This window comes from Oncorhynchus tshawytscha, linkage group LG27 (genome assembly GCF_018296145.1).
Source record: "Oncorhynchus tshawytscha isolate Ot180627B linkage group LG27, Otsh_v2.0, whole genome shotgun sequence".
Classification (NCBI taxonomy): domain Eukaryota; kingdom Metazoa; phylum Chordata; class Actinopteri; order Salmoniformes; family Salmonidae; genus Oncorhynchus; species Oncorhynchus tshawytscha.
Window position 1 is genome coordinate 16274086 of NC_056455.1, and position 20091 is coordinate 16294176.

Below are 20091 nucleotides of genomic sequence, written 5' to 3' on the forward strand. Positions count from 1 at the left end.
AAACCATCTGATCTTTTAATGCCATCTAGAGAAATGGGTTACATTTCGCAGCATAGATTTATGTCCCTAGGACACAACTGTTGGCCAAGACTGCGCTCCTGCACTGAACTCCCTGGATGGCTGGATACTATTGGCCCAGTGGTTCCTGAACGTCCTGTATGGCAAGATACTATTAGTCCAATGGGTCCAGGCAAGTGAGTGTAGATCAGATGTCAACCATGTGATAGGGTTACTGTTTGCTCTAATAGCAGAGATGCTACGGTCAAAATATTGATCCTTCCAAAGTTTCAAGACCTGTCACAATAAGAATAGATACAGTAGTTGTTCAAGCAACCAAAAAGTATGTTATCCTTTTATGGCAAATAAAATAACTTTTGAAGACCTTGTTTGTCTGCTATTTTCTTCATGTCAAATAACGTGTCCTAAATTCTCGTACATTACCTCTGTTGAAATAGTTCAAGTATTCAGGTTGTTGTTGTTTTGAGGTGAGAGTTCTTGAACCATTCCAAAGTAACAACAACAAAATGTCAAACTAATTCTGAAAATCACATTTAAGCCATGTGACTCGACATGTGACTCTCACACTGTTAACCACCATGACCATGTGCCAGTGCTGTCGCTTGTGAAATTCCAAAAAAGGCTGCCTGACCTGTACCCAGGGGCCATAAAAACACATCTACACTGAACTGTAAACATTTCATTTCCCTCAACTGTTAATGACAGTTTGTTCCTCTGCTGATGTTGATCATGGACATTTTGATGTGATGTGGTATTAGGCATGTTGGACAAGCTCCATAAAGACCCCAATGTGTTTGTGCTATGGGGTTAGGGGTGGAGGCAGTGTCAGTGTCAGGGGTCATAGTGGGAGGAGCCTGGCCTGGCAGAGACCACTCCGTTCCAAGCTAAAGTCACTCGATATGAGGGATGACGGGCACCAAAATAGCCCTCCAGAGTGTATATAGGGACCCTCTCCCACCTGCTCCATCAGACCACCAGCCTGTACAAAGCCAGAATAAACTGTAGTGACATACAAAAGGACGGGAGAAACAAGACAGGAGGCACGAGGGAGAAATCCAGAGAACCAGAAGGAAAGAAAGACATAAAAAGAGGAAGTTTGGCCAGTGAGAATTGACTTCGGGAAAGTTTTGGTACTCTGCAGAGAGAGTAGCGGTGCTACTCTGGTTGGAAACTCAAGGATCAGAAGGAAGTGAAAAAAGTCAAGGAGGATAAGCGTGAAAAGGACAAAGGAATTAGTTTCCTGGATTGCAAAGTTTTCTTGGATTTCTCCCACCCCTCCTCCTGGGCTGAGCGCATAGGGGGAGGAAGAACCGTGTTGACCGCAGGGATGAAGTATAGCTACCAGCTACCAGTGTCATCGTACACCACGCGATATAGTCAGTACACACCAATGACGTACACACCAACACACTACACCCCCACCAATTACACACCTACGCACTACACCCCCACCAATTACACACCTACGCACTACACCCCCACCAATTACACACCTACGCACTACACCCCCACCAAATACACACCCACTTCATATACCCCAACAAAGTACAGCTCAACTCACTACACACCCACAAGCTACACCCCATCACTTTACACACCTACACACAAAACCAGTTCCAGTTACACCCCTTCGTACAGCAAAGGAACACTCTACAGTGCTGCTACACGTCACACAGCACACATACCTGCACAGCAGACTCCTGCACCTCTCCCACTCAAGCCAGTCCGGGCTGTACACTTCTCCAATGACATTATCTTCCAGGACCTTGTCCGACATGGTGAGATGGAGCAGATTGGACGCTTTATGAGAGCGAAGAAAGTACGTCTGCATACCCTCTTCCCATCTGGTGAGTGAATCTACAAATACATAAAGACAGAGGAAAAGTGTTGAGAGATTGACAGGAGTTACCACAGCAGGCAATGGCACCTACAACTGTCTGCATGAAAATATAGTCACTAACTACAACAGCTTCTTTTTCGGAGTGATATTGTGTTGACAAATATAAAACTACTGAGAAGTTAAAGGGTCTCAAATATTTATTTATATTCTAAACCAGTAAAAGAATAAAGGTTCAAAATAATTGTTTGACAAATGCATAGTGAAAGTTCAGAAAAGTTCTGAAGTTAAAAGCAGAGGTTGAAATGACAGAAAAGCAGTGTAAGGGTATGTAACAGTGCAGCTGAGCCCTCTTCTGACTGTGCCCATGTATGGTGCTCTGTGTTCAGGTATGGCAGCACTCCATGAGGCCGTACTCACAGGGAACCTGGATTGCGTGAAGCTGCTGGTGAGATATGGAGCTGATGTCCACCAGAGAGATGAGGACGGCTGGACGCCGCTGCACATGGCCTGCAGTGATGGCTTCCCCGAAATCGCCAGGTTGGTGTACAAATGAAACACAAACTCATAAAACGTCCACAGAAATATTTCCCTATAGTACGGAGACCACAAAACACAACATTCAATTGATCTATCATGCAACGTTGCTGCCTCTTCGAGAAATAACTCTTCTGACAAAAGGCAGGTAGTGATTTGCTAACCATACTGACCTCGGTGACCCGATTGAACCAGACATGCAGCATTTTATAGCCAGTGTGAATATAGACAATGAAGACGCCTTGTTTGAATGTGACTTGTGCTGAACAACACTGTATTTTGTCCCTCCTTAGCTACCTGCTCTCTCTTGGTGCCAGTGCATTTGCAGAGAACGAGAACGGGGAGAAGCCAGTGGACCTCATTGACCCAGACTGTAAGGAGCTGGTCAATCTATTTGAGGCAGGCTGTGTGTAACTCACTGGCCACCTACAGAACAGGACCTGAAGGAGCTTGATGTGGACAGATGGATAGTGTACCCTGGTCCTGAGACTAGCTTCTTGGAATGGAAAAGCCCAGCCAGAGAGAAGGAGAAAGACTGGGACAAGGGACCAGGCCACTTTTCCTGCTACAGAGCACTTGTAGACTATTGTTTTCTAAATGCATAATTGTGACTCACAATGCTTTTTGGAGAGGTTTTGTATATCAAGTTGGACAATGCTTTGTAAAGGTGATTATTTTTTGTATCTTTTTCATTCTTTGCTTAAAAGAAGTTGGCTACTTTTTGTTTGGTGCTTTCCACAAAAACATGCAAACCAGTCTTGTCACTTTAGTTGTCACAAACAGCATCTCAGGCTGTTCATAGCACCAGCAGCTTTCAGTTTCCCAGATCATGTAGCACCACATACCAAAAAATATAGTGTGACACACCACAGTAAACAGTTATTTCATCTGTGTAATGAATCAATAGGGTATGTCTTCATTCTGATTACCCACTGAGATCATCCAGCCCAATTCTGTGATCAATCTTATAAAAATCTGACTGTCCATTGCTTGAATTTTCGACAAAACTACGCAGCATTGAGGATAGTTCCTACATATGGGCAGAGACTATTTTCAACTCACTGCTTCCAAAATACAGATAGAGTACAGACTGTATTTGGCATTGTTCTCTGCATTTAGCCTGTGTGTTTATGGCTTGGGAAAAGTTGCGTGTATCCTCTCTGCTGAGCAGAGAGAGGGCGTCAATAACAATTCACATCAAAAATTACATTTCATTTGGTAGGTCAGAGATCATTGGAAAATAGCTACTATGCCATACACGCACTGGTGCTGCTGTATTGGCATTTTTCCTATTATGCTTGGCAGTTGTTATTTTCTGAAATAGTTAACAGTGTTGCTGAAAGAGTAAGTGGTATTCTGCCCATTTCAACTGATCTAATGAATTTCACCAATGAACGTCTTATTTTTTTACAAAATATTTTCATAAAGGTGCTTTTTATAAATATTGATGAAATTAACTGGTGAGGACGCAACTCTTTTCTATCTCACTGATTGACTCTTGATGGAAAACTCTACGTAGCCTATTATAGGTTATGATAAGGATCACCTAGAGGAAAAGGGTAATGAGCTGCTAATTCACATAATTTCATTAAAATAACGTTTTTACGTTTTTTAAACAGTAATTTCATATCAACCTGAGGTTTATGTTTAGGCTTAGTGTGGCGTTCACATGCTGTCAGAGATCTCTGAAGTGTGGAATTCTGACTTGGAAGTTTCACTTGAACAATCCTCAAGTCGTACGGTAAATCCCAAACCAGGCCCTCGCCCCTACCAACTAACTCATTTGTAGAACCCTCAATTTTATGTGTTACTGATAAAATTCCGAGGGTGACTTCAAAAGTGGCGAGGGGACCCAATAAACCAATCGACTTCGGAACACACTTGTGACTTGAATGATGCAATTACACAGGTATATAATAATACAAGCATACAATTTTAATGACAAAATTCCATGTTTCTTCCAATGAGAAAGCATTTATTTCGTTTAGGGTCAAAGTAGTCGGATGGGGTGGTGGGTTTTGGGGGATAGTGTATAGGTTTAGATGGTGGTGCAATTTAAGATTTTCCCATTCCCTTTTCCCTTTTTTGTTTGTGACCAAAATGTACAATCTGCACTCTGACCTGCGAAAGGCATCAATACACAACACAGCATCTACTCTGCTGGAAAACCACAGGAAGACAAAGAAGAAGTTTGAACACGGTAACACACCTTTGTCGGAGGACTGGGCGAGCAAGAGGATGGATGGCGAGAGGAAGCGAGGCAGAAAGAAGGATGCGAGGTGTAAACCTGAACTGACGGTGAAATACAAGCTGAGTACTTTCTCCTTTAGGTTAAGTACAGTAGAGAAAAATGCATGTTACGCACCTGAAGATCCTGAGCAGTCGACGGATAATGATCTTGAAATTGATCCTGACATACAGTGGGGAGAACAAGTATTTGATACACTGACGATTTTGCAGGTTTTCCTACTTACAAAGCATGATAGGTCTGTAATTTTTATCATAGGTACACTTCAACTGTAAGAGACAGAATCTAAAACAAAAATCCAGAAAATCACATTGTATGATTTTTAAGTAATTAATTTGCATTTTATTGCATGACATAAGTATTTGATACCTCAGAAAAGCAGAACATAATATTTGGTACAGAAACCTTTGTTTGCAATTACAGAGATCATACGTTTCCTGTAGTTCTTGACCAGGTTTGCACACACTACAGCAGGGATTTTGGCCCACTCCTCCATACAGACCTTCTCCAGATCCTTCAGGTTTCGGGGCTTTCAACTGGGCAATACGGACTTTCAGCTCCCTCCAAAGATTTTCTTTTGGGTTCAGGTCTGGAGACTGGCTAGGCCACTCCAGGACCTTGAGATGCTTCTTACGGAGCCACTCCTTAGTTGCCCTGGCTGTGTGTTTCGGGTCATTGTCATGCTGGAAGACAGAGCCACGACCCATCTTCAATGCTCTTACTGAGGGAAGGAGGTTGTTGGCCAAGATCTCGCGATATATGGCCCCATCCATCCTCCCCTCAATACGGTGCAGTCGTCCTGTCCCCTTTGCAGAAAAGCATCCCCAAAGAATGATGTTTCCACCTCCATGCTTCACGGTTGGGATGGTGTTCTTGGGGTTGTACTCATCCTTCTTCTTTCTGCAAACACGGCGAGTGGGGTTTAGACCAAAAAGCTCTATTTTTGTCTCATCAGGCCACATGACCTTCTCCCATTCCTCCTCTGGATCATCCAGATGCTCATTGGCAAACTTCAGATGGGCCTGGACATGCGCTGGCTTGAGCAGGTGGACCTTGCGTGCGCTGCAGGATTTGAATCCAATGACGGCATAGTGTGTTTCCATATGTTTGATGCCATTCCATTTTCTCAGTTTCTGACATTATTATGAACCAGACTCCTATGCCACATGCGCTGCTACTACAGTCTGTTATCTATCCTGTTGCCTAGTCACTTTACCCCTACTTATATGTACAGTACATACAGTTGAAGTCGGAAGTTTACATACACTTAGGTTGGAGTCATTGAAACTTGTTTTTCAATCACTCCACAAATTTTTTGTTAAACTTCTTATGGCTGCAATCCCGTTAACGGAAGCGATTTGACAACAGCCAGTCAAAGTGTAGGGCGCCATTTTCAAAACATCAAAAATCTCATAATTAACATTTGTTAATCCCACCACGGTGTCCGATTTCAAATATGCTTTACAGCAAAAGCACCACAAACGATTATGTTAGGTCACCACATAGCCACAGAAAAACACAGCCATTTTTTTCAGCCAAAGAGAGGAGTTTCAAAAAGCAGGAAATAGAGATAAAATTAATCACTAACCTTTGATGATCTTCATCAGATGACACTCATAGGACTTCATGTTACACAATACATGTATGTTTTGTTTGATAAAGTTCATATTTATATTTTTAAAAATCTGAGTTTACATTGGCGCGTTACATTCACTAGTTCCAAAAACATTAGGTGATTTTGCAATGCCATATCATTCAACAGAAATACTCATCATAAATGTAGATGATAATACACGTTATACACATGGAATTATAGATATACCTCTCCTTAATGCAACCGCTGTGTCTGATTTCAAAAAAACTTTACGGAATAAGCCAGCCATGCAAATAATCTGAGACGGCGCTCAGAAATATTTGTCACAATAGCCGCCATGTTGACGTCAACATAAACAAGAAATTACATGATAAATATTCCCTTACCATTGATGATCTACATCAGAAAGCACTCCAGGAATCCCAGGTCCACAATAAATGTTTGTTTTGTTCGAAAATGTTTGTTATTTATGTCCAAATACCTTCTTTTGTTAGCGCGTTTGGTATACATATCCAAACGCTCATTCTGGTCAGCGTTATATCGGACAAAAACTTATATTACCGGTCAAAGAAACATTTCAAACTAAGTACAGAATCAATCATTAGGATGTTTTTAACAAAGAGCTTCAATAAAGTTCCAACCTGAGTACTCCTTCTTGTCTTCGTGAGCAATGGAACGCAAGTGACTACCATGAGGAATAAGCATGATCAGAAAATGGCTGATTGCCAGACACCTGACTGATTCTGCTATCATTCACTACCACAACACCATAGAAGTCTCATTATAATTTCTATTGATGGTTGACATCTAGTGGACCCCCTAGGCAGTGCAGCATCATTAATATCTCAAGGGGATTTCATTGGGGACTGGTGAATACATACAAAGCTCAGATTTCTGACTTCCTGTTTTGATTTCAACTCCGGATTTTGCCTGCCATATGAGTTCTGTTATACTCACAGACATAATTCAAACAGTTTTGGAAACTTTAGAGTGTTTTCTATCCAATACTAATAGTATGCATATATTAGCAACTGAGACTGAGGAGCAGGCCGGTTACTTTAGGCACCTTATTCATCCAAGCTACTCAATACTGCCCCCCAGCCATAAGAAGTTAATTAATTAACAAACTATAGTTTTGGCAAGTCGTTTAGGACATCTACCGTGTGCATGACACAAGTAATCTTTCCAACAATTGTTTACAGACAGATTATTTCACCTATAATTCACTATATCACAATTCCAGTGGGTCAGAAGTTTACATACACTAAGTTGACTGTGCCTTTAAACAGCTTGGAAAATTCCAGAAAATCATGTCATGGCTTTAGAAGCTTCTGATAGGCTAATTGACATTATTTGAGTCAATTGGGGGTGTACCTGTGGATGTATTTTAAGGCCTACCTTCAAACTCAGTGCCTCTTAGCTTGACATCATGGGAAAATCAAAAGAAATCAGCCAAAAAATTGTAGACCTCCACAAGTCTGGTTCATCCTTGGGAGCAATTTCCAAACGCCTGAAGGTACCACGTTCATCTGTACAAACAATAGTAAGCAAGTATAAACACCATGGGACCATGCAGCTGTCATACCGCTCAGGAAGGAGGCACGTTCTGTCTCCTAGAGATGAATATACTTTGGTGTGAAAAGTGCAAATCAATCCCAGAACAAAAGCAAAGAACCCTGTGAAGATGCTGGAGGAAACAGTTACAAAAGTATCTATATCCACAGTAAAATGAGTCCTATATCGACATAACCTGAAAGGTTGCTCAGCATGGAAGAAGTCACTGCTCCAAAACCACCACAAAAATGCCAGACTACGGTTTACAACTGCACATGGGGACAAAGATCGTACTTTTTGGAGAAATGTCCTCTGGTCTGATGAAACAAAAATAGAACTGTTTGGCCATAATGACTATCGTTATGTTTGGAGGAAAAAGGGGGTGCTTGCAAACCCGAAGAACACCATCCCAACCGTGAAGCACGGGGGTGGCAGCAATCATGTTGTGGGGGTGCTTTGCTGCAGGAGGGCATGATGCACTTTATAAAATAGATGGCATCATGAGGAAGTAAAATGATGTGGCTATATATTGAAGCAACATCTCAAGACATCAGTCAGGAAGTTAAAGCTTGGTCACAAATGGGTCTTCCAAATGGACATTGACCCCAAGCATACTTCCAAAGTTGTGGCAAAATGGCTTAAGGACAACAAAGTCGCAGTATTGGAGTGGCCATCACAAAGCTCTGACCCCAATCCCATAAAAAATTTGTGGGCAGAACTAAAAAAGCGTGCGTGAGAAAGGTGGCCTACAAACCTGACCAGCTCTGTCAGGAGGAATGGGCCATAATTCACCCAATTTATTGTGGAAAACTTGTGGAAGGCTACATGAAACATTTGTTTCAGGTAGCCAAATACTAATTGATGAATGTTAACTTCTGACCCACTGGGAATGTGATGAAAGACATAAAAGCTTAAATAAATCCTAATCTCTACTATTATTCTGACATTTCACATTCTTAAAATAAAGTGGTGATCTTAACTGACCCAAGACAGTGAATTCTTACTAGGATTAAATGTATTTGGCTAACTGGCTGCGTGTGTGTGCGCCATCGTGCATACATTTATTTTATCCACCTATCACGACATGCAGGTTAAAGAGACAAAAAGTGAGTAAAAAACACCCTAAATATGTTTAGAACCACAAATTAACTGCGATTCTTGTTTTTTTTAACGTCACAATTCCAACCCTCCTTCTTTATCTGGGCTTGGGACTGGCAAAAGTGACCCAAAAGAGACACTCTGGCAGAGTTACTTAGTTTTTTATTTGATTTTTTTGTTTAGTTTTTTACATTTTCATCCCGCCCTGAATGTAAACCAGGGCGGGATCAGCCAGCGGCGATTTCCTGCATGCACGATTAATTTGCAGTCTGGATGCAGAGGGGTGAACATCTCATGCGCTGACTGCAGCTGGGAGAGACTGCTGCAGGAGGACTGGGCTGCCTGTGAGTGCTTTGGGACAGGGGTGGGGCCCACGGCAGCATCCGCTGCTTGTTGAGAAGAGTAAGAACAATACGTGCTTTCACGTCAGAGTCTCCAATAACACCAGAAAAAGTCGCTAGATTTGTCGCTAGTCGCATTTTTGAAAATGTGTCGCTAGAGGGGTCTGAATACTCGCTTAATATAGCGACAACGTCGCTAAATTGTCAACACTGCTTAGAGCCCCACAGTGGAGGTGTCATAATACCCATAAAACCTAGCGTCAAACAGGGAAATGGTGTGGGGCTCTATATTGACATGCTATTTTTTTACTTGTTATCGTTAACTCTTCATTGTTGGATAAGGACCCATAAGTAAGCAGTTCACTGTTAGTCTACGAAGCATGTGACAAATAATATTTGATTTGAGTAGTAGGCCACTATAGGGTTACATGACGTCTCATTTTCCTTTTATTGTGAACAATGTGAAATGTACTTTCCAAACTGTGTAAGGCAGCAATACGCAACCACGTGTCTAATCTGCCGGAAAACCACACGAAGAAGAAGAAAGCAACAGACATTTCTCAATCATTTAGAATATATTTTAAACAGGCAAGATGGTGGTGTACACATTATTTTGATTACTTCATGGAGCCCAAAAAAGTATTTCATTTAATATTGGAGCAATTTCTTAATTCAAACGAACCCCCCTGCAACTAGACATGGACATTTAGATTAAATGCGTTCTTCCAAGTCGGGAATTGAGGAAGCATCATCAAGTTGGTCGAAAATGATCTGTGCTACACTTAACATGACCTACCTAATAACGCATATAAGCCAGCTGGAACAGTAATGGTCTGACTAGGGCTTGGTGATATTTTTAATAACTAGGGTGCATTATGATGATGATTTTTAATTGCTAGGGTGTATTTTTTTAGGGCCTATAAACTCAGGTAATGGTATTTTGTTTTATTCTGTTTTATTTAAACAAGTGCCAAAAAGACCCGATCAGAGAGGGTAAATGTTAGGGAGAAGGCATTCATAGAAGCATCACTTTGGGATTTTAACATTATTTTGAACCAACAAACCTATTAAGTTTTGTTGACTTCCGTTTTAAATACTTGCCCAGAAATGATTGGTTGGCATTGGTAACCGTTTTAGCCGATGGGAGGCCTAGCTCGCTTAACGCTAGTTACAGCTTGTTGGCTGAATAAAGAAAGCGAAAGGAAGCCGGATCTAAAGACAGGTTTGTAAACCTAGTTTACATCTTGGTAATTTTTGTATTATTTCAAGATGGCTATAGCGTTCTAAATTAATATGCCACTGCCGTTGTAAACATTTAATTTGTACTATTGTCTGGATATATTCAGCTAGATAAAGTTAAATGGCTTAGCTAATAATTAGATGTTGATAACGTGTAGCAAACATTCGCTAGATAGCTTATTCGGTACCATAACGTTAGCTTGACAGTTAGCTAACGTTATCCTTTAACTGTCAGCCAGTACTTCAACCGCAAGCTTATTTCTAATCAACAAAAATGTCAATTTAAAATATACGATATTGGGTAAGGTTAGTTAGCAAGCTAGGTGCTTTATATTTTACGAGTCGCTGGTCAATATGAGTTGACTAGTATAATTTATTGCTAGCTATTGTTAGCTGTCTTAGCTAACGTTAGCTAGCTCGCTTGTGTAACGTTAAGTGTCAGAGACAAACATGTAAACATTGAAGCATAACTAACATCAACAAGCAAGCTAATGCCGGTAGTGTGGCATCCAATGTAGCTTTCTGGCTGTATAATTAAGTAACTGTATTTTGCAGTCTGTTTTAGCTAGCTAGCTTTCAAATGTCAACATTCCTCAATTGTTTGTGATTGGTGTCTTTATTTAGAATGAATCATGTCACGCCTTGTTTCCACCACTAGCTATCCAACAGAGGATAAAGAAGTTTCATACTCTCTCAAACCCCCACCACCAATTATTCATTAGAAAGGAGCAAGAGACAGACTGCACACAGAATGAGGTTGGAAGAGAGTTGTTTACCTGTTATGGTTGTGTTGTGTGGTAACTATATCAAGCTGTATCTTGTAGAATCAGGTATACTGCATGCATGCCAGAAAGACATATGTTGTGTTTTCCAGCCTGTCTGTTCTGTGTTTTCATTCTTTCTTGCTGTTTTGCTGTTTGTTTTATTTGTTTTTTATTTGTATCTTTGCTGCTTAATAGCTCATCTGCTCCTAGGATGGTGAACAACTACAAGCGGACTTCCAGCCCTCGGTCTCCTACGAACAGTGGGGAGCTCTTCACTCCAGCGCATGAGGAGAATGTGCGTTTCATCCACGACAGTGAGTCTGCCTCAGAAGGCCGATCTCTTACTAAGACTAGCCCTTAACGTATCTCACCTGAGTAGGCTTATATGTTGGCCATCAACATGATCCAAAGCTCCTTACAGAGCCCCTGTACCACTGAGCTCAGATGAGCCATTTGGATGGAATGTGGTATGTAAGGAGATGGTTGAAAGCTGGCATGTGTATGCTTCTTTACAGCCTGGCAGTGTGTGCTCAGAGACATCCGGTCACCTCAGAGCAGCGAACGCAAAGACCGTGGCCCACAGGAGTATGTGGAAAAGAACCCAAATCCCAACTTAAATTGTAAGTGACTTGATGGATCTGAGTGTGTTTGTCATTTAAACAGGCTATTTACTAGATTTGTCAAAAAGACAGAGTAGTAATGTTATTTTTATCCTTTCTTGCAGCTTTCACACCAGTTGACCTGAGTGACCTCAAGAAACGCAACACACAGGACTCCAAGAAGTCCTAGTCTTTCTCTTTATAGTCAACAGCTTTTTTTCTGCACCAATTATCCTTGAGAACTTTCTCCTCCTCTGTCAGCCAGCAAGTCAACCTTTTGGCCATTCCTGCCCAGAATTCCGGTCCTCTTTCTGCCCACCTGGACTAACAGCTTGCCCATTCAACAGCAGTGGGCTGATGTCCTAACAACCACAACATTTTTGGAGTTCCTTAAACACCCCCCTCTTTCTCTGTCCAGGCTCAATATTTTCTTACCCTACCTCTCATCTGGTTGACGTGGAATGCAAGAAAGCTGGCATTTGATTTCCAGGGATTCTCTCTTCCGGTTCTTGGTTTTACAGCCATGAATTTTTCATTTTCACTCTTTTTTTTATGTGAATGGGACTGATGCAGAGTTTCAATGAAATATGCTGACATCCTGATGCCGAAGTACAGATGGTGTAAAAATTATTAATGGGACACTTTAAAGGACTGCAGTCTTAAATATTAAGTTTTCTTTTCAATCTACAAAGGATAACGCTGAAGGGCTGACATTCTTTTTTTGGAAGATAGTTGAATTGTAGATATATTGGAATGGAAACCGATTGTACGGGCGAGTTTTGGAAGGTAAAAATTCTTTACGATAAATGCCAACATTTTTCATATAAATTCATGCCCCTAAAATGGACTTCAAGTAGACATCGCCACATTGACTTCCCAGCCTTGAAAAAAAATATTGAATAAAATACTTTTACAGTATTTCACTCTCAATGCATTGGTCATAGATGTTCTGACCTAAAATTTACTTTTTGGATGTGTTACCTGTATACTCCCCAATGATGTATGTACAAACATCACAGAACCTACAGTAGGATGGTAAATGATTGTCTCACGCTCTTTGTTTTGTTTGTGCATTGTTACTGAAAACAGTGTAATAGGCTACTGAACAAAAATATAATTGCGACATGCAACAATTTCAAAGATTTTACTGAATGCATTTCATATAAGGAAATCAGTCAATTTAAATGAATTCATTAGGCCCTAATCTATGGATTTCACATGACTGGGCAGGAATACAGCCATGGATGGGCCTTGGCGGGCATAAGCCCACCCACTGAGTTTTTCCCCACAAAAGGGCTTTTATTACAGACAGAAATACTCCTCAGCAACCCCTCCACACCCCCCTCATACGATCCCGCAGGTAAGGAAGCCGGATGTTGAGGTCCTGGGCTGACGTGGTTACATGCGGTCTGCGGTTGTGAGGCCGGTTGGACGTACTGCCATATTCTCTAAAACAATGTTCGAGGCTCCTTGTGGTAGAGAAAATAACATAAAATTACCTGGCAACAGTGCTGGTGGACATTCCTGCAGTCAGCATGACTATTGCACTCTCCCTCAAAGCTTGAGGCATTGTGTTGTGTGACAAATTAGTGGCCTTTTATTTTCCCTAGCACAAGGCGCACCTGTGTAATGATCATGCTGTTTAATCAGCTTCATGATATGCCACACCTGTCAGGTGGATGGATTTTCTTGGCAAAGGAGAAATGCTCACTAACAGGGACGTAAACAAATTTGTGCACAAAATTTGAGAGAAATAAGCTTTTTGTGCATATGGAAAACATGGGACCAACACTTTACATGTGTTTATTTTCATTGTATGTATAGTCAGCCATATTTCTTTCTCTGATCTAGTTCCTTCATATCACATAGGGAATCATGAAGTGCTCGGTTATGGTCTGAAAGCCGTTATAACAACAGGGCTCAGCCAGTATTCACAAAAGTTAGCAGAGAGAATTACTCCATAATGGTAAACCTATTAGTAGTGCAAACAAGTACAAGAAGATACAATCATGGCTGCATGATATATTGTAACAACATTTTAGGCTATGTGATTCTGCGCCCCAGATATAGGTGTTGATCCATCTGTTGACAAAGTTCACATGTGGATACAGTTGGTTTAGGCCATGGTATTAACACAACACATTTATTTACACATTTGTCTCAGGAATCTTATATCAAATAAAATGTCATTGGTTGCGTACACATTTTGCAGATGTTATCGCATGCTGGTAAAATAAAGGTTAAATAAAATCGCAAGTGCAGCTAAGCGCTTATATTTCTAGTTTCAACATTGCAGTATATCTAACAATAATAAAAAACAATCCTAAAAATTAAGAAATATCAGAATGAGCAATGTCAGAGTCTGGGATAAAAATATATATTTATAAACTGGAATGTTCGAGCCCTGAATAGTGATTGGTTGACATCCATGGTATATCAGACAGTATACCACGGGTATGACAAAACATTTATTTTTGCTACTCTAATTAAGTTGGTAACCAGTTTATAATAGCAATAAGGTAGCTCAGGGTTGTGGCACACCCCCTCGTGCCTTATTGTGTAATATAATGGTGTGTATAGACAGTATGGCTAGTATACTGTATGAACAGGAGTGGTGGGTACAGCGGTAGTTATAGGATGAATACAGTATATACATATGAAGTTGGTAAAACAGTGTGTAAACGTTATTAAAGTGACCAGTGTTCAATGACTATGTACACAGGGCAGCAGTTTTTTATTTTATTTCACCTTTATTTAACCAGATAGGCTAGTTAAGAACAAGTTCTCATTTACAACTGCGACCGGGCCAAGATAAAGCATAGCAGTGTGAACAGACAACAACACAGAGTTACACATGGAGTAAACAATAAACAAGTCAATAACACAGTAGAGAAAAAAAAGAGTCTATATACATTGTGTGCAAAAGGCATGAGGAGGTAGGCAAATAATTACAATTTAGCAGATTAACACTGGAGTGATAAATGATCAGATGGTCATGTGCAAGTAGAGATACTGGTGTGCAAAAGAGCAGAAAAGTAAATAAGTAAAAACAGTATGGGGATGAGGTAGGTAAATTGGGTGGGCTATTTACAGATAGACTATGTACAGCTGCAGCGATCGGTTAGCTGCTCAGATAGCAGATGTATAAAGTTGGTGAGGGAAATAAAAGTCTCCAACTTCAGTGATTTTTGCAATTCTTCCAGTCACAGGCAGCAGAGAACTGGAAGGAAAGGTGGCAAAATGAGGAGTTGACTTTAGGGATGATCAGTGAGATACACCTGCTGGAGCGCGTGCTACGGGTGGGTGTTGCCATCGTGAACTGAGATAAGGCGGCGCTTTACCTAGCATGGACTTGTAGATAACCTTGGAGCCAGTGAGTCTGGCGACAAATATGTAGCGAGGGCCAGCCAACTAGAGCATACAGGTCGCAGTGGTGGGTGGTATAAGGTGCTTTAGTAACAAAACGGATGGCACTGTGATAAACTGCATCTAGTTTGTTGAGTAGAGTATTGGAAGCTATTTTGTAGATGACATCGCCGAAGTCGAGGATCGGTAGGATAGTCAGTTTTACTAGGGTGAATTTGGCAGGGTGAGTTTGGCGGCGTGAGTGAAGGAGGCTTTGTTGTGAAATAGAAAGCCGACTATAGATTTGATTTTGGATTGGAGATATTTGATATGAGTCTGGAAGGAGAGTTTACAGTCTAGCCAGACACCTAGGTACTTATAGATGTCCACATATTCTAGGGTGGTGATGCTAGTCGGGCGTGCGGGTGCAGGCAGTGAACGGTTGAAAGGCATGCATTTGGTTTTACTAGCGTTTAAGAGCAGTCGGAGGCTACGGAAGGAGTGTTGTATGGCATTGAAGCTCGTTTGGAGGTTAGATCGCAGTGTCCAAGGAAGGGCCAGAAGTATACAGAATGGTGTCGTCTGCGTAGAGGTGGATCAGGGAATCGCCCGCAGCAAGAGCAACATCATTGATATATACAGAGAAAAGTCGGCCCGAGAATTGAACCCTGTCTCTAAGATAGCTGGCTAGTAAAAGTGCCCTAAGTTCAGGGCAGTGTACTGGGGGGAAGCCGGCTAGTGGTGACTATTTAACAGTCTGATGGCATGGAGATAGAAGCTGTTTTAAAGTCTCTCGGTCCCGGCTTTGATGCACCTGTACTGTCCCGGGCCTTCTTGATGGTAGAGGGGTGACCAGGCCATGTCTCGGATGGCTGAGGGGCCAAGCCGAATTGCACCAACTATCAAGGAATATGTCAGATCTATCTATTTTTGTATAACCAGCAGTACAGTAAATTCGAGACCATTGCGCTGCTGCACTGATAATAGCAGCACAGGTCTTTGTAGTGATATGACTCAAGGGATCAATTTCAAATGGTCCCTTGATTAAACAGCATAACCTGAGTAAAACTGTGGAAGGGGCGGCGCACAACAAGCGGACACTGATAGCGTCATCCGTCCTCACGTAACGAGGGCTCGTGGCTATAAAGACAGCTTGCGCTCCATTTTAGCGGTTTTTTTTCTCACGCAACTGAGTAGTAACGCCGGGTAATTACCACTTTTTTTTTATACTTAAGGCAGAGATCAGTCAGGCTAGTTTTTAGTTCGCTAACAGTTCTTAGCGTAATTGAAACTGCATAATGTCTGATAAGATGGATATGTCTCTAGACGACATCATCAAGCAGAACAGGCAGCAGAGAGGGGGCGCAGGAGGCCGTGGTGGTGGAAGAGGCCGTGGCCGGGGAGGCTCTGGCGTGGGCCGAGGTGGTGGTGTTGGCCGTGGAGCAGCTGGTGGAGGCTTTGGGGGCCGAGGTGGAGGATCGGGCCCCATGAGGAACCGACCGAACCTGAGCCGTGGCAGAGCAAGACCTACGCCATACAGCAGGGTATGAGAAATTTAGAGGAATGGGCTGCGAAAAAGGAAAAATGCCTGCGCGACGTCCTAATCTTCAGGCTTGCTAGCTGCTCCCAATGCAATCAATGGCTAGCTTGCTAGTCGAGAGGCACTTAGCTAGCTAATCGAATTTCTCTCGAATTAACCAAGGGAAATCCTTTAAATTGCATGGAGATATAATGCACATAATGTATCCTTGTCCACCCAAACCCATGCCTGTTACCACTTTTTTGAGAATAAGCTTTTGGAGCAGGTTAGCTAATTGCTAACTCTGGAAAAGCTGCTAACCTACAAGGCCCAGACGGCGCCATTTTGAATTCAGCATCTTCAATCAATGAAATATTGATTTCATGGTCTGTCGCAGTCTCTTTCGACCCAGAAAGTCACTTGTCGGACAACCGAACGGCACTGCATCGAAGAATATCGTTGCATTTGGATGATTTTTTTTTTGTTGTAGCAGAGGCAACTTTTGGCGTTTCATCCTGCACTCCTATCCTTTTGTTTGGGAGTGGCAGGCGGGTTAACACAATTCCCTTTGAGCAGCACCATATCAACACAGAACGGTGTCCTTTATGGATGGAGCAGTGGACTTTTCCCCCTCTTATTACATACATATTTTTATCTCCACATTTCTAGTAATGTTACTCGTCACAACTCAATCAAAATGCCGTGGTTTCAAAATGGACGCTCAGATGGTTGACATCCATGTTCAGGCCAGGTAGTTGGTGTACTTTATTTTGCTAGTTGTCTCTTTCAGACAATGGACACTTAACTCATCAAAGCCAACTCATGGCTTTTAAAGAACAATTTAAGCTAATAACCACAGCTGGAGTCGACACTGATGCAAAGTACTACAGCGCCATACGGATGGATGACTCTTCAGCATACTACTCTCGCTGGAGGATGGCCGCCTGGAGAGCCTTTGGTGGAGGAGCAGATGGCAAGAGAACAGTGGGCGACGTTGCTAGCCTAGTTAGCCAACAAGGGGGTGGGAGCGGAGTGCAGATGGTAGCGAGTAAACGTGTACTGTTATTAATGACTTGTTCACTGCTAAATGTTGATGAAAATAGCCTCAGACGTTAATGCACACCTCATTATATTATGGGAAATGTTTCATTTTTTAGTAGGGCCCATCAGTTTTAGCAAAATGCTTTAAGACCTGTTAACTTGGTCTAGTGTCTAGAATTGATATGTTGCCATGTGTCCTGTTTTTGAACTGGTTTACATGCTTGTGGTGATTGGGTGGGCACTGGGCAGGGAATGCTGGTATTTTCCATGGGGTAGCAGTGTGCCAACCACCTGGCCCTGTTGGCTGTGTATTCCCTGGTCTCCCCAGCACCTACCTAGCTATGTGGACTGGACTCTGTGTGATTGGCAGAGACAGGGGAGCCTGAAGTCAGCAGGTTCGTTCTCTTTCATCTGTTGCAGCCCAAGCAGATTCCTGATAAATGGCAACACGACATGTACGGCAATCATGGCTTCAATGCCAGTGTTGGGGGCGGCGGGGGTGGCGCTGGTGTGGAAACCGGAGGGAAGCTTCTTGTCTCCAATCTCGACTTTGGCGTTTCAGACGCAGATATTCAGGTACATCTTATTTCATTTTTGACTTGGTTAACTCTTTAGAAATGGCTTATTTGCCTTGGATTAGCATTTCCAAAATGGCACTTGAAATCACTTACAATCACAATACATGGTTTCTCTCACTGCAGGAGCTCTTTGCGGAGTTTGGTACACTGAAGAAGGCAGCTGTTCACTATGACCGGTCGGGCAGGAGCTTAGGCACTGCAGATGTCCACTTTGAGAGGAAGGCAGATGCTCTAAAAGCTATGAAACAGTACAACGGTGTACCACTTGATGGTAGGTTTCTCATTTGGCTTTGACAATTGCCACAAATATTATGTCATTTGTACCTCGCTGAAACATTTCATTGTTGTGTGCTGCTGAGGTGTCTTTCACCATGCTGACACTGTATATTCATCCAACCTTCAAGATGCTGAAGGTTAAAACTTTAAAAATGGGTGCTCAGATCGTTGCCATCCATGTTCAGGCCAGGTAGTTAGCTTGTTTTACTAGTTCTCTTACAGAAAATGGACGTTTAACTCATGGTGTTTAAAGAACATTTTAAACAAATAACCACACAGCCGGAGTCGACACTGATGCAACGAACTACAGCGCCATACGGATGTTTATCCTTCTTCAGCACACTACTCTTGCTGGTGATAACCTGAATACTTTCTCTTGCAGGGCGTCCCATGAACATACAACTTGTCACATCACAGATCGACACACAAAGACGACCACCCATGCAGGGGTAAGTGTTAAGATTGAGCTGTTTTCCAAAACAACCTGAGCCAATGATAAGTGTCATGAATGGAAAGTGCTAATGTTCAGATGTTCTACAGTATGAACCGAGGAGGTGGTGGCATGAACAGGGGTCGTGGTGGTGGGTTTAGAGGGATGCAGAGAGGACGTGGAGCAGGTCGTGGAGGAGGCAGGGGCCGAGGTGGCCGCGGGGGAAGCACTAAGCCACTTTCCGCTGAAGAGCTGGATGCCCAGCTAGATGCCTACAATGCCAGGGTGAGTCTCGGTTTGAAAATGAGAAAGGGGTTATGAAGTGTTGTAGGAAGTTTAAAAAAAAAAATAAAAAAAAAACATTTGTCCTACATGTATATAGCGTTGGAAATTAATGATGGGACAGGTGTTTTATCTGATGCGTTTCCTCCACCCACCCCAGATGGAAACAAGCTAAGAGCCTAGGTGAATCCTCCAGGCTGCATTACTCTCCAGGCTGAACATGAGGACAGTCGCTGTTGTTACAGCGTTGAAGATGCAGGACATTTTACACTTGGATGTCTTCTGGTGTGATTTAAATTTGTATCAATCCTTTTAAATTCTGTGTTTTTTTTTTACCAATTTTTGTTTTTTGGAAAAAAATATTGGTTTTGACTGTAGGTTTAAGGGGGTGAGTGGGGCTTTCCTTGCTGCTCTGACTCCTTTTCCCGTAGATCATTGTAATAAACCCTACAGTACAAATTAACCATACTCTGACTGATTCGTTTTTTTGTTTTTGTTGTCACGTGCTCAAGTACAGAGAAATCCCTTGCATTGTTGGGAGGCCTGCAAGTAAGGGTTTCACATTGTTTACAAAGTACGTGACAATTAAAATACAACTTGATTGCTCATTCACAACAACGCAGTGATCAATATCAGTAGTACTATAAAGTACAGCAAAGATATAAGCACACAAAGGTAAGCTTTCTACAGGTTTAGTGCCAATACTATATTTACAATGCAGGGAATGAGATATTTGTGGTAGATATGGAGAGTTAAGGTAATTAGGCATCAGGGTATATGATAAACAGCAG

General features: G+C 42.1%; 3 protein-coding genes across 6 annotated transcripts; all 3 read left to right on the forward strand.

Annotated features, from left to right (window-relative positions):
* Positions 1-972: 972 nt before the first annotated feature.
* Positions 973-3109, forward strand: LOC112234975 (protein phosphatase 1 regulatory subunit 27). The gene is made up of 3 exons (XM_024403318.2): positions 973-1865; positions 2245-2395; positions 2686-3109. Exons 1-3 carry the CDS (start codon positions 1346-1348, stop codon positions 2804-2806), a joined length of 792 nt encoding a protein of 263 aa, XP_024259086.2. The 5' UTR covers positions 973-1345; the 3' UTR covers positions 2807-3109.
* A 7160-nt stretch (positions 3110-10269) lies between these two features.
* LOC112234985 (mapk-regulated corepressor-interacting protein 1-like) lies at positions 10270-12881 on the forward strand. Of its 3 annotated transcripts, none has more exons than XM_042307419.1 (5): positions 10270-10449; positions 11189-11222; positions 11426-11544; positions 11746-11850; positions 11955-12881. In XM_042307419.1, exons 1-5 carry the CDS (start codon positions 10368-10370, stop codon positions 12017-12019), a joined length of 405 nt encoding a protein of 134 aa, XP_042163353.1. In that variant the 5' UTR covers positions 10270-10367; the 3' UTR covers positions 12020-12881. The 3 variants fall into 3 exon arrangements, with proteins under 3 accessions (XP_042163353.1, XP_042163356.1, XP_042163355.1); XM_042307422.1 differs by having other exon boundaries at positions 10271-10449; positions 11441-11544; XM_042307421.1 differs by lacking the exons at positions 10270-10449; positions 11189-11222 and having other exon boundaries at positions 11229-11544.
* Positions 12882-16338: 3457 nt separating this feature from the next.
* Positions 16339-19763, forward strand: LOC112234996 (THO complex subunit 4). Of its 2 annotated transcripts, none has more exons than XM_024403367.2 (6): positions 16339-16718; positions 18155-18310; positions 18436-18583; positions 18971-19037; positions 19129-19303; positions 19461-19763. In XM_024403367.2, exons 1-6 carry the CDS (start codon positions 16473-16475, stop codon positions 19473-19475), a joined length of 807 nt encoding a protein of 268 aa, XP_024259135.1. In that variant the 5' UTR covers positions 16339-16472; the 3' UTR covers positions 19476-19763. The 2 variants fall into 2 exon arrangements, with proteins under 2 accessions (XP_024259135.1, XP_024259136.1); XM_024403368.2 differs by lacking the exon at positions 16339-16718 and adding an exon at positions 16729-17666.
* Positions 19764-20091: the final 328 nt, after the last annotated feature.

Coding starts and splice junctions, on each gene's coding strand:
- LOC112234985 (XM_042307419.1), top strand. CDS start 10,368: ATGGGAGGCCTAGCTCGCTTAACGCTAGTTACAGCTTGTTGGCTGAAT. Junction 11,223..11,425: donor CAGACTGCACACAGAATGAG/GTTGGAAGAGAG, acceptor GCTGCTTAATAG/CTCATCTGCTCCTAGGATGG. Junction 11,851..11,954: donor CCCAAATCCCAACTTAAATT/GTAAGTGACTTG, acceptor CCTTTCTTGCAG/CTTTCACACCAGTTGACCTG.
- LOC112234996 (XM_024403367.2), top strand. CDS start 16,473: ATGTCTGATAAGATGGATATGTCTCTAGACGACATCATCAAGCAGAAC. Junction 18,584..18,970: donor CAACGGTGTACCACTTGATG/GTAGGTTTCTCA, acceptor TTTCTCTTGCAG/GGCGTCCCATGAACATACAA. Junction 19,038..19,128: donor AGACGACCACCCATGCAGGG/GTAAGTGTTAAG, acceptor GATGTTCTACAG/TATGAACCGAGGAGGTGGTG.
- LOC112234975 (XM_024403318.2), top strand. CDS start 1,346: ATGAAGTATAGCTACCAGCTACCAGTGTCATCGTACACCACGCGATAT. Junction 1,866..2,244: donor GCATACCCTCTTCCCATCTG/GTGAGTGAATCT, acceptor CTCTGTGTTCAG/GTATGGCAGCACTCCATGAG. Junction 2,396..2,685: donor GGCTTCCCCGAAATCGCCAG/GTTGGTGTACAA, acceptor GTCCCTCCTTAG/CTACCTGCTCTCTCTTGGTG.